Source organism: Sus scrofa, chromosome 3 (assembly GCF_054392235.1).
Source record: "Sus scrofa isolate SSC_HxYL_T2T_F1_AM1 chromosome 3, Sscrofa_HxYL_maternal_Yorkshire_Landrace_v2.0, whole genome shotgun sequence".
NCBI classification, from domain to species: Eukaryota; Metazoa; Chordata; class Mammalia; order Artiodactyla; family Suidae; genus Sus; species Sus scrofa.
In genome coordinates, this window is record NC_139385.1 from 82,416,409 (window position 1) to 82,430,653 (window position 14,245).

General features: G+C 34.8%; 1 protein-coding gene across 3 annotated transcripts in view; it reads left to right on the forward strand.

Annotated features, from left to right (window-relative positions):
* The window catches only part of EXOC6B (exocyst complex component 6B), a 607,614-nt gene that overhangs the window by 306,422 nt on the left and 286,947 nt on the right, over positions 1–14,245 (forward strand). For all 3 annotated transcript variants that reach the window (XR_014841692.1, XM_085018912.1, XM_085018911.1), the window contains exons 9-12: positions 3,547–3,630; positions 4,515–4,561; positions 5,680–5,800; positions 13,704–13,775. Coding sequence is in view for 2 of the 3 variants with exons in the window: in XM_085018912.1 (XP_084875038.1) it covers positions 3,547–3,630; positions 4,515–4,561; positions 5,680–5,800; positions 13,704–13,775 (324 nt within the window). In the remaining variant the exon portion in view is untranslated. The remainder of the gene's footprint in view (positions 1–3,546; positions 3,631–4,514; positions 4,562–5,679; positions 5,801–13,703; positions 13,776–14,245) is intronic.

The window sequence follows — 14,245 nt, forward strand, 5'->3', positions numbered from 1 at the left end:
TATAATTACTTGCTTAATTTCTACCCCCCACCGAAGACTATAAATTCAGTGAGAAGATTCTCAGTGCCTATCACATGGTAAGCACTTTATTTACATTAAGTGACTTATTTTTCTGTAATATTGTGTGTATTGGTGCATAAAATTTTACCCAGCCTTTGGAGCACTGCAATACTAATGACAAAATGAAAAACAAAACAAATTTTGACTTGCCTTTCTATTGTTTTACAGCCATTTATTTATATCTTTTAGGCTTGAGGTAGCTTTCTTTGGCTTGTGTTTTCTTTGGTTTTTCATGTGAGTAATTAAAGTAGCTTGAGGCAAAACTCTATAGTTCATTGTCTGTTGACCTATTTGTGAATAGGCAGGCACTTCATCAGTTGCTCAGCTGGATTGGTCAGACATCTGTTTCTCAAATTCCACCTGTAAGCATTGAGTTGACAAAATTGGCAAAGGAAATAGAATAATCAGAGGTGAATTTATTTAGCATCTGCTAGGGAAAAATCTAACTCATTTTCGTAAATGGGGAAGCCACACCTATTAGATAAATTGGTCTTTTCTTATGTTTTAATTTTATTGAAAGGCAAAATATATATAGTTTAGAATTAAGCAGAGGTTCATGATTTTTTTTTATATAGAATTTCATCTCGTGTATTTTCAATCATTTATGGCAAATAATTAACTTAGTATACTATGTTCTAATTAGGAGGTTTTCCCTAAATTCTCAGCTAAGTGTATCTTGGCTCCAAAACATGTTGAAAGTGTAACGTCACACTAAAATAATAAAGGGCCTTTAGGGCTGTTAACCTTAAAATGAAAAGCCCTTCAGTGTGTACAGAATGTAATTGACATTTAATAATACCACTATGCTGTGAAATGGTGACAAGTTGGGAATAAATTTAACAAACCAACAGGCAGTTTCCACTTCTTATTTTTAAATAGAATTATTTGCTACCTCACTCACTTATGGACTAAGAAAGCCTTGAAATAACTGTCTTAATGCTTGATTTTTCTCTGTTATAGGCAGAACAATTCAAATGTGTATAGTTATAATCAATTTAGTGTTTTAAAACCTTTGTTTTTAAGCTGCACCAGGGGTTAACAAACCATGACTCATGGGCCAAATCCAATGTGTATGCAATCTGTATAACATGTAAATGTTTACATTTTTAAATGGTTAGGTTAAAAAAATTGTAAGAGGAATTAATATTACATGACAGGTGATAATTATATCAAAGTCTCATTTCAGTTTCCATAAATAAAGTTTTATTGGAACACAGCCACACTCATTTATGGATTGTCTACGGCTGCTTTTGTACCACAGCAGCAGAGTTGAGCAGTTGCTCACCAAGTCCATACATACTATCCTACTGTTTATAGAAAACATTTGCCAACCCCTGAGCTACCCTATTGAGTTTGCATGGTTTAGTACCTTAAATCAATATTCCCAGTTTAGGGATCCAGCAAAGAAGTCACGTTGAATAAAATTCTTCACACTTTTGGGAAAGTGATGGAAACTGAACTAGGTATTGCATGGAATTTATCCTCACATGGGCAGGGCTTTCACTTCATCACTGATTTTCATCTTACTTATGTTTTAAGTAAGCACTTGCGTGGTGGTTATTATTTATCAGACATTATTCTAAAAGCTTTATAACTCTTCTAAATCCTTGTAAGAACCACATGAGGCTGGCATCTCTGTTCCGCAAAGGTATAAACCATAGCTCCTCTATTAGCGAAAGTTAAAGAGTTAAATAGTGGAAGTTAAATGAATGAAAGGGAAGTTATACAGCTAATCATATGAGCTATACAGCTAATAAGGGGCAGTACCATGATTGGAATAAAACTTTCTGCCTCCAAAATCAGCACTCTTTCTTAATTTTTTTTTTTTTTATGTTGTGGCCACATCCATAGCATATGGAAGTTCTTGGGCCAGGGACTGAATTGAGCTGCAGCTGTGACCTATGCCACAGCTGTGGCAGTGCTGAATCATTTAACCCACTGCTATGGGCCAGGGTTCACACCCACACCTCTGGAGGAACTGGAGCTGCTATAGTTGGATTCTTTTTTTGCTTTTTTAGGGCTGCACCTGTGGCATATGGAAGTTCCAGGCTAGGGGTTGAATCAGAGCTGCAGCTGCCAGCCTACACCACAATCACAGCAGTGTGGCATCTGCAACCTACACCACAGCTCGGGGCAACGCCAGATCCTTAACTCACTGAGCGAGACTAGGGATCAAACCTTTACTTCATGGATACTAAAGTTCGTAATGTGCTGAACCACAGTGGGAACTCCATGTAGTCGGATTCTTAACTCACTGCACCACAGCAGGAACTCCCCAAATCAGTACTTTTAACCACTGTACAATACGGTCTCTCCCTTTCTACTCTTGTTTATTTAGAAAAGTTTTGGGTTGAGAGTAGAGTTTAATAGTAGGGATGCATCATGTTTTAAAAGCTTTGAGCCTATATCACTTTCCTAGGACTGCTGTAACAAAGTACCATAAACCGTGTGGCTTAAAACAAAAGAAATTTGTTCTGTCACAATTTTGGAGGCTAGAAACCCAAAGTCAAGATATTGGAAGGCCATCCTCCCTCTGAGATTCTAAGTAAAATTCTTCCTTGCCTCTCTTTGTTTCTGGGGGTGGCCAGCAGTCCTTGGTGTTTCTTGGCTTGTAGCTCATCACTCCCATCTCTGCTGGTATTACCATATCATGTTCTCTCTGTGTTTCTGTCTTCATACAGCGTTTTCCTCTCCTCGTGAGGACACCAATCATATTGGATTAGGGCCCACCCTACCGTAGTATGACTACGTCTTAATTTAACTAACTGTATCCGTAATGACCCTATTTCCAAATAGGGTCAGATCATGAGATTCCCAGAAGGACATGAATTTTGAGGGAGCATTATTCAACCCCAGTTATAGGGCTCATGAGTTTGCTCTATTCTCTAGAGCATGTTTCAGTTTAAGCCCGGAAACCCTAAATGAAAGGTGGAAACTGTGCACTAATAATTTCCAGGGGTTTGTTTCTTCCTTTTTGGTATTAATTCTATGCTAAATTATATTCCATCTGGGAAGACTGAATTATTGTTCTCAGATCATACCTTTTTCCTGCCTCCCTTTGGCCCTTCGCTCATGATTTATTTGAGACTAGTTTTCATTTTGCATTGTTCTTCTGGAATGTTCTATGAAATTTTTTAGAACTATTTAACTATTTTCTCAACAGTTATAACCTATAAGACTGTAGGTTTGTCTTCATTCTGTGAATCTGTGATAATTGATCCAGAAACCAGCTTTGGTGTGTTGGGCATTGAGTTCTGGTAGTTTCTTCATAAGAATCTTTTGTATCCAGATCTATTGGGATTTATAACTAAGGTTCAATAAATTGTGATAATTATTTTTATTTTTCAATGATATCATTGTTAAAATAGCCAATTTTGAGAAATATGGGCTGCTTCAATTTCAGATCTGGGAGTGTCTCTTTTTCCATGAAATACTAAAATAAGCGGCCCTACTGCATGAACCCATTTCCTTTCGTTTGTTTTATAGGGTGCCCGGGAAACATTTGAGAACTACTACCGAAAACAGAGGCGAAAACAGGCTCGTTTGGTGCTCCAGCCTCCATCTAACATGGTAGGATCATCACCTTTACTTTTTCCCCTTTTTCACTTTTCTTCTCTGGTATCTTTTTAATTATTTTGCATATGTGCTTTTTCTTTTTTTAAATTTTTAAATTTTTTTATGTAAAGATGGTTTTTTTTTTGGGGGGGGTCTTTTGTCTTTTGAGGGCTGCATCTGCAGCATGTGGAGGTTCCTGGGCTAGGGGTCTAATTGGAGCTGTAGCCAGCAGCCTACGCCAGAGCTACAGCAATGCAGGATCCGAGCCATGTCTGTGACCTACACCACAGCTCACGGCAATGCCAGATCCTTAACCAACTAAGTGAGGCCAGGGATTGAACCCTGCAACCTCAAGGTTCTTAGTTAGATTCATTTCCGCAGTGCCATAATGGGAACTCCTGGATTTATTTGTAAATGATTTTTTTTTCCCATTATCACTGTTTTACAGTATTCTGTCAATTTTCTACTATACAGCAAAATGACCCAGTCACACATGCATATTACATTCTTTTTTCTCACATTATCATGCTCCATCATAAATGAGTAGATATAGTTCCCAGTGCTGTACAGCAGAATCTCACTGCTTCTCCATTCCAAAGCAATAGTATGCATCTATTAACCCCAGATTCTCAGTCACTCTGGGGACCACTTTTGGTAGGTGTGACTTGCACTAAGAAAGTAGCAGCTAACATCTGTTGATTGCTCTCTGTCAGGCATTGTTCTAAGTACTAGATATGTATTGTTCCATTTCAGCCCCACTGTAATGCTATAAGAGAGGTGCTAATAGTATATTTAACTTATAGACTTGGGAATTGAGCCTTAAGAAATTAATTAGTTGGTTTTTACTGTCTTAATGTATCAAAGCAGAAATAACCTTTTTCTTCTTTGCTTCGTTGCAGCATGAAACTTTAGATGGCTACAGGAAGTATTTTAATCAAATTGTAGGGTGGGTATATATGTGTGTATTTTTTAATTTATACACTTTCAATATTTTACATGCTTTTTGTGAGACTTGAAAAAATATCACAAGTGTTCTTTGGGAAATTCTTTTTCTGTTTTAAAATTCTTAGAACAAGATTTAGTTTTGACTATGATGATTTTAGAGGAATGTCTATTGGTTTCAACATTATATTGTTGGAGAATACTTTTTGTGGCTTAAGGGAGAAAAACATTGAATTGTAATCTTATTATATTTGATGTTTTGTTTCCCCATTCTTGTTAAGAGGGAACCAAATAGTCAGCAAAAGCTGGCAAGCTTTTTCTAAAAGGGCCAAATAGTATAGTATTTTAAGGCTCAGCAGGCCATATGGTTTCTGTTATAGCTCTTCAACTCTGTTATTACAGTACGAAAGAAGCTATAGATAATATGCAAATGAGGGATCATGGCTATGTTCCAAGTAAACAATATTTATGAAAACAAGCAGTGGGCCTTGTCACCTTTATCTAGAGTATATATGCTAGTATGGAATTGCAGTTCCCAAATAAACATCCTAAATATAGGCAGCTTATTCTAGTTGCAAAGAAAATGACTGCAGTGAGAAGAAAGGGAAGTGAGTTAGATTGTTCCATAAGATTTCTTTTTTTTTTCCAAATTTAGATTTTTTCAATGTACTTGACAGCTTCGATTAAAATGTATCATAACAATTTAAAGAATTTTTAAAATTAGTATACATATTGAGGCAAGATAGCTGAAGACAATTTAAATGCATAAAAATTGGGAAGCCGCAAAAAATGTTTAGTTTTTTAAATTGGCTTTTTTTTTAAAATTTTTTTTTACTTGTAAACATTTTTCATCCTTTTGAAATTGCTGGATGACATGGTTAACATTTAATAGAAAGGTAAGTCCAATTTTTGTAGACGTGGTTAGGATGATATCATGATTAGGGGTATAATTCTAACCCTAAGAAATCTGATTTTGTTTGTGATATCAAGCACTATCCTTAAGAGAAAATGACTAGTATTAACTTCAGATTTGATGGCAGCTCTTAAAATGTTTGTCATATCCTGAAGATAGTAGTCAAACTAATTTCTGACAGCTGTGCTTTCTTTTTTCCTCAATCTTAGCTTTTTTGTGGTTGAAGATCACATCTTACATACAACCCAGGGCTTAGTAAATAGAGCCTACATAGATGAACTGTGGGAAATGGCACTTTCAAAAACCATTGCAGCACTCCGTACTCACTCGGTATGTACAAAGCCCGAGAGAAGTTCTTACTTCAAGCTGATTATCTCTGTACCATTCAGTCTTCCTACTGCTTTAAAACCATCATATGTGTATTGTTTGGAATCACCTATTTGGAGCCATTTCCGTCAAAGATACTAGAAGTAGCCATTTAAAACTGCATGTTCTCTAACACTAAGCTCTCTTTTGTGGATGCTCTATGCAGTAAGAAAACAACAGCTAACATTTACTGATTTCTCTTTATGTCTTAAACATTGTCATTATATTGTGTACTTCATATGTATTTCATTCCCAATGCATCCCTATAAAGTAGGTGCTATTTTTATATATACCATATATTCTGGGGAACTCAATGTCAGAGAAGCTAAGGAACCGGCCTAATGTCACCCAATAAAGATGGAGCTTGGTTTCAAACCTTGATGGTATGATTCCAGAGCCCACTGGCATTCTTAGCCTCTACTCCATACTGCCTCTAAAATGACTATTAATACTCATTTGGAGTTCATAGATTTATTCTTACTATACAGCATTTCAATAAGTTGCCTAATTATGAGTTTCCACAATCTATTGATCTATTTTATGATAGCATAAATTTTTGATGATAATCTACTTTATTTCAGGTAGTGAATTAACTATACTTTTATTCATTGTGTTGCTATCAAAGAGTTATATTTTAATTGAGGGACATTCCCAATAAATAAAAAGAATATCAGACAATGATAATGCAATGCAGACAATTTAAAACAGAGTGATAGATTAGGACAAGACACTTGTTTTTGACTGGTTTATCTGAAGTGGCATTCTGTGATCTAAATATCAAGAGTCACTATTTATGTAAAAATCAATTGAGAACATTCCAGGTATAAGGAACAGTAGTGCAAGGGATTTGAGGTACTCTTATGTATGAAGTGTTTGAGGAATAATAGTGAGGAAACATAAATAAATTAAAAAATAAACCTTTGAAAGAAACAGAATTATCATTTTTGCAAATGATATATCTTTATACAATGAGAATTCAAAGCAATTTATAGAAAAATTACAATTAATGGAAGGGGTTAGTGAGTTTACTGATACACAGTCATTATGTGAATTCAATTGTTTTATAAACCAGGAATCAAAGTTGAAAAAATTTAAATTTTTGAAAAATCAAATTGATTCAATAGCATACATAAAAAGTAGTAGAAATATCTAGCAAAGATATTTAAGACCTCCATGGATAAAATTCTAAAATGTTTTTGAGAAACTAAATGGATTAAAGAAGAATTAAATAAAATTGAGAGAAATACCATGTTATTGAGTTTTTATTGTAGCTATCTATTCTCTCAAAATTGATCTATAAATTTAATTAAAAGTCTCAATAATTTTATTTTTGGGAGGGTGAGTACCTTTCCAACCTGATTTAAATATTTTTAAGCCAGTACAAAATCCAAGAACAGCTAAGAAACTCCCTAAGTTTGAGATAAGGTAGGTCATTTTCCTCTACCAGTTATTGAAACATAATTTCAAAATCATATCAATATAAGACACTCTGATACTGTCATTAGATAGGCAGTGGGATAGATTATAGAGCCTCTGAAAAAGATCTTTGATATTGATAGAAGAGATGGGATTGCAGATCAGTGGGCAGAGGACAGACTTTTCAATGAATAGTACTAGGACAACCAACTATTAGTATGGAGACAATAATATACCAACACATGGGTTTCAGGTTGATAACATATCAAAATGTTAAGTAAAACTATAAATCTTTTAGAAGATAGTGTTAAAGAATATCTTTATGATTCACGATAGGGAAGGAATTCCTAACTAAAATACGAAAGGCACTAACCATATAGGAAAAGATACATACATTAAATGTCAAGCTACATTAAAAACTATAAGAAAAAAACAAAAAGTGTAAAAAATAAGCTATATAATGAGAAATTATATTTTTAACACACAAAATCGGCAAAGAACTTACATAAAATATATAAAGAATACCACTACTTATCATTAAAATAAAGACAGAAATCTCAATAGAAGAAACAAGCAATGGATTTAAAGAGGTACCTCACTAAGGAAGGAATTCACTTGGCTGAGAAACATGTGAAAGGTGCTCAGATTTAGTGCATCAGTGACATGCAAATTAAAACCAAATGAGGTAACACATAAGAGTTAGTAATAAAAATGTTGATAAAGACATGAAGCATTTAGAACACTTATTACTACTAAGGGAATGAATTTAAATTGGTAAAACCCTTTGAAAAATTTTAACATTATCTTCTAAAATTAAAGAGCCTCATGAACCAGAAATTCTTTTCCTAACTATACTCACTTGAGAAATTTGCCCTAATTCACCATAATACACATTCAAGAATATCTATTCTAGCATTGTTGAATTTTCAAAATTAGAAATGATCTAAATGTCAGTTGATAATAAAATGAACAATTTGAGTTAAACTCTTAACAGAATATTATACAACATGAAAGTGACCATACTATAGCTATATACAATAGCATGGATGAATTTCACAAGTAAATATTGAATTATAAAAGCAAGACATAAAATTATCCATAGTTTCTTCCATTTACATAATGTTGAGAAAGAAAATATTGAGTGAGGCCGAGTATTTATGTGTTACAAAGAAATAAAGAGAATGAACTGACAAGCCACAAACTGGGAGAAAGTCTTTGCAAAACATATCTGATAAAGGACTGGTATTAAAAATATATAGAGAACTCTTAAAACTCAACAGTAATAGAGGGCTGGTATTAAAAATATATAGAGAACTTTTAAAACTCAACAACACAAGAAAGAAGGGACAAAAGTTCTGAACACCAAATGGCAAGAAAGCATCTTTTTATAAAAGATGCTCAACAACCATGTCATTAGGGAATTGCAAATTAAAACAACAGTGATCTACCACTGCACACAACAAGGAGCCACATTAGTATGGCTAAAATCCAGAATACTGACAACACTAATGTTGAGGAGAATGTGGAACATCTAGAACTTTAATTTCTGAGAGGAATGGAAAATGGTACATCCAGCTTAGAAGGAAGTTTGGCAATTTCTACAAAAGAAAATAGTCTTATACAATCCAGCAAGTGCAATGTAGGTATTTGCCAAGTAAATTGAAACTTAAGTTACCACAAAAATCTTCCCACTCATGTTTGTAGCAGCTTATTCATGATAGACAAAACCTGGAAGCAAGTTGTCCTTTGGTAGGTGACTGGATAAAGAAACTCTGGTACATCCTTATAATTGAATATTATTCAATGGTAGGGAAGAAATAAGCTATCAGTCCCCAAAAAGACATGGAGGCAGCTTAAATGTATATTGCTAAATAAAAGAACCCAATCTGAGAAGGTTATAGTCTCATATGATTCCAACTATAAGACCTTCTAGAAAAGGCAAAGTTATGGAGATAGTCAAAAGAGCAAGGTTGCCAGGACTTGGGAGAGGGGTGGAGGGATGAATAAGTGGAAGACAGGGAATTTCTAGAGCAGTGAAGCTAATTCTCTATAGTATAGTAATGGGATGAAATATGTCATTATACATATGTTAAAGCCCATAGATTATATAACACAAAGAGTAAACTCTAATGTAAACTATGGACTTTAGTTATTAATAATGAGTCAGTATTGGTTCATCAGCTGTACCACATGTTACCACCAAATGTTATGCAAGTTGTTATAATAGGGGAATCTGCGCATGAGTGTCAGTGTAAAGATATACAGGGGGACTCTCTGTACTTTCTGCAAAATTTATCTGTAAATGCAAAATTGCTATAAAATAAAGTTTCTTAAAAGTACAAAGAAACAGAAAATGAAGGAAAAACATGGAAATAATTATCATATATGTCATGATATTGGTTTCCTGAGTGGGGAGGAAATAAGTTGTGTTAGAGCATCTGGGTGCTTCTGGCATGCTGGTGCTGTTCAGTTTTGTTTGCCTGGTAAAATTGTACATACAAGTTCTATTCATTATTTTTTATATGTTCTATATTTATAATTTAAAAAAACTATAGAAGAAGGAAAAGGAAAGAAGGAAGCCAAAAAAGGGGGAAGTCAAAAACAAACGTTATTTTCTTTTTTTTTTTGTCTTTTTTGGCCGTTTCATGGGCCGCTCCCGCGGTATATGGGAGGTTCCCAGGCTAGGGGTCTAATCGGAGCTGTAGCCGCTGGCCTACGCCAGAGCCACAGCAACGCGGGATCCGAGCCGCGTCTGCAACCTACACCACAGCTCACGGCAATGCTGGATCGTTAACCCACTGAGCAAGGGCAGGGACTGAACCCGCAACCTCATGGTTCCTAGTCAGATTCGTTAACCACTGTGCCTCGACGGGAACTCCGACAAACATTATTTTCTTGGAAATTTATGACTACCATAATAGAGAAATTTAATTCAAAGATTAAGTAGATAAAACTCTATATCATTCTCTAATCAAAAAACAAAGTCAGATATATATCCTAAAATATAGAGCAAAGACATGAAGAGTTGGAAAATACGGATGGAAAATTAAGAAACATGGATGATCGATGTAGATTTTTGGTTGTATTTAACGGATATTTAGAAAGAAGGGACCGTCACAAGGAGGGGAATTTAATAATTAAAAGAAATAAATTTTCCTGCAGTGAAAAAAGACTAGATTATGAAAGTTGAAAGGATGCATGTTTTTGTCAGGCCGGGTAAATGAGGGCAGGTAGTTTTCTCACATCTGAAATTGTGTATTTTAGTTTGAGTTAAAAGAAAGGCATTTCCAAACACACGAGGATTCAAAGTTTACTTTTCACCCATCCTGTCATATTGGTGTTTTACCACAAATGAAAAAGAAATCCAAAATATAAGATGGAATAGGATTAAATAAGATGTGTGTAAAAAATGAGCATAAACCTCATAGATAAATCTAAATAACTGATTGTTTGATTATTTGTAAAGTTTAATGTTATTAAGAATCCCTACAACCTATTATATTGAGATAGGTGCTCTCAGTGCCCACTGGGTTTTGTGTGTATGTGTGTGTGTGTGTGTGTGTGTGTGTATCTTTTTTAGGCCCACACCCATGGCATGTGGAAGTACCCAGGCTAGGGGTCAAATCAGATCTTCTCAGATCCACCTCCTAGAATAATGAAAATAAAAACAAAAATAAACAAATGGGAGCTAATTAAACTTAAACGTTTTTGCACAGCAAAGGAAACCATAAACAAAATGAAAAACACCCACAGAATGGGAGAAAATATTTGTAAATGAAGTAACCAACAAGGAATTAATCTCCAAAATGTACAAACACTACCCACAGTCCAATATTTAAAATAACAGACATCTCAATCAAAAAATGGGAAAAAGATCTAGATAGATATTTCACCAAAGAAGACATACAGATAGCCAAAAAACACATGAAAAGATGCTTAACCTCACTAATTATTAGAGAAATGCAAATCAAAACTATTATGAGGTGCCAACTTACACCAGGCAGAATGGCTATCATCAGAAAGTCTACACAAGATATGGAGTTCCTACTGTGGTGCAGTGGGTTAATGATCCAGCATGTTTCTGTGGAGGTGACCGTTCAGTCCCCAGCCTGGCACAGTGGGTTAAGGATCCTTCTTTGCTGTGATGTAGGTTGTAGCTCTGGCTGGGATTCAGTCCCTGGCCCGGGAAATTCCATATGCTGTGGGTGTGGCCCAAAAAAGAAAAAAAAAAAAAAGTCTACAAACAATAAATGCTATAGAGAGTTTGGAGAAAAGGGAACTCTCTTTTACTGTTGGTGGGAATGTAAATTGGAACACTACGGAAAATAGTATGGAGGTTCCTCAAAAAACTAAAAATATAACTACTCTGTGATCCAGAAATCCCACTCCTGGGCATATATCTGAAGAAAACCATAATTTGAAAAGAATTATGCACCCCAATGTTCATTGCAGTATTATTTATAGTATCCAAGATACAGAAGTAGTCTAAATGTCCATTGACAGAAGAATGGATAAAGAAGAGGTGGTACATATATACAATGGAATATTATTCAGCTGTAAAAGTAATGAAATAATGCCATTTGCAGCAACATGGATGGACCTAGAGATTATCATACTAAGTGAATTTATTCAGATTGAAAGACAAACATCATGTGATATCACTGATATGTGAAACCTAAAAAAAAATATTCAAGTGAACTTATTTGCAGTGCAGAAGAAACTCACAGACTTTGAAAATAAACTTATGGTTATCAAAGGGGACAGATATCTGAGAGGGGTAGACTAGGGGTTTGGGGTTGGTATATGCACACCATGGTATATGGAATGACTGGCCAACAGGGACCTGCTGTATAGCACGGGAACTCTATCCAGTATTTGTGATAATCTATAGAGGAAAAGAATTTGAAAAAGAGTTCATGTGTATACACAAAAGTAACTGAAGTACTTTGCTGTACATTGTAAATCAACTATACTTCAATAAGACTTTTTAAAAAATGAAAAAAAAAGTATCCCTACAAGAAGAGAGGCTTAATGTTTAAAACATTTTTAAAATGAAAACTCCAGATTGTTTCAAATAAACAGTGGGCAGAAAGTATATAACATATTAATAACCAGTATAAGATAATTTGACAAAACTAATCTGGTGAAAAATGTGAAAAGAAGTAAAAAAAAATTAGAAGAAGTAATTGAAAATAGAAAACTTACAATAAGATGGCTGGAATAGGTCCAAATAGGTCAATATGCATGAGAAATATCAGACGTAGAAAGTTTTATAGTTTCGTTCCTGAGATATTCCTCCGTTTAGAATGCACAGAAAGATTGGAAATAAAGAATGAGAGGCAGAAACAGCACTATTCTACAAGGCAAACAGGATTGAAATTGAGGACCATTAAGAGAAGAGTGAAACTTTTTTTTTTCTTTTGATACTAGTTTTAACCCACCAAAAATAAACAGCACTTTTACTGTTTAGGAACAAACAAGCATCAGTAGGTATATAAACAGGAACTGTTGATAGTGGGAAGAGAAACTGATGGGCCAAGCCATTGTGAGAGAATTCAATGCACCTTGTTCAGGAATTGAGTGATTTAGTAGAGAGCAAGTATAATTGTGAGATTTTGAATGTCAGAATCACAGAAAAATAATAGCATATGTGTCTTTGTAGCTTGCCTATAGGAGATGTCCTCCATGTTATTTCAGTATTCAAATTTGCTGATAAAAGATTGTACATGGGCTTTATTTGTAATTTTCATTTTCCTCTGTATTTATATTCATCTTTTTTATTCTTTGCGTTACTTAGTTTTGTTTTCTCTTCGTTGTTTAATTGGACTTACCTATGATTTGTCTACTTCTTTTTGTCTATTTTTAGGGCCGCACCTGTGACATATGGAGGTTCCCAGGCTAGGAGTCAAATTGGAGTCATAGCCGCCCGCCTACGCCACAGCCACAGCAACATGGGATCTGAGCCGTGTCAGCAGCCTACACCACAGCTCAAGGCAATGCCGGATCCTTAACCCACTGAGTGAGGCCAGGGATTGAACCCGCATCCTAATGGATGCTAGTCAGGTTTGTTAACCACTGAGCCATGATGGGAACTCCCAGATTTGTCTATTTTATTCATTTTATTTTAACTTGAGCTTTTGGTTTCATTGATCAAATCTTTCATTTCTTTTTTATGTCATTAATTTCTGCTTTTTATTTTATCACTTTTGTTCTCTCATTTATTGTTCATTTTGGCCCAGCTTTGTGAGTTAAAGTGCTTAGTTAATGTGTTAAAAATATAGATCATGGCTCATTGGAATCTGTACTCAGCTCTTCCCTGGTCGAATCTGGTGTTAAACCAGGAAGGCTTTCCAGAGAGCCTTCACCAGGTGAAGCATTAAACAAAGTAAATCAAAATTTAGTTTTATTTTTAATAAAAACGTTTCTTCTCATTGTCTTTTATTTCCTTTAGTCTTACTGCTCTGATCCAAACCTCGTGTTAGATTTGAAGAACCTCATTGTGCTTTTTGCTGACACACTTCAGGTTTGTAACTTCTGTTTTATATTTTTATCTAGATGAGTATTTCATCAGCTGTAAATCTTTTCATTGTCTGTCTAAGGTTGAGCAAATCTCTTTTAGTTTTTAGTTGTGTTTCTTCTTTTCCTAGAGCTTTTTATCTCTTTTTATTTCTGTTTCCTAGTCATCACCTTGACCATTCATGTTCTTATAAACAGTTCTTATCCCCCTCCTTTTTTTCCCAAATCGAGTCAATTAAACTCATTACCTTAGTTCTTCAAAATGTCCTTAATTTAGATGTAGTGTCTGAGTGGTTTTGGAGTTCCTTAACTACCATTTTGAATACTGATTGTTGTTTTGAACCACATATTGTATACAACAGAATAGCATTAGGAGTGGATGAGATTGGTAGCATTTTCGTTTTTTCTCCCTACTCCTAAAGGTTGCTAAGAGTTATAGAAGGTGTTGTAGAGGAAAACTTAGCTGACAGTTATACC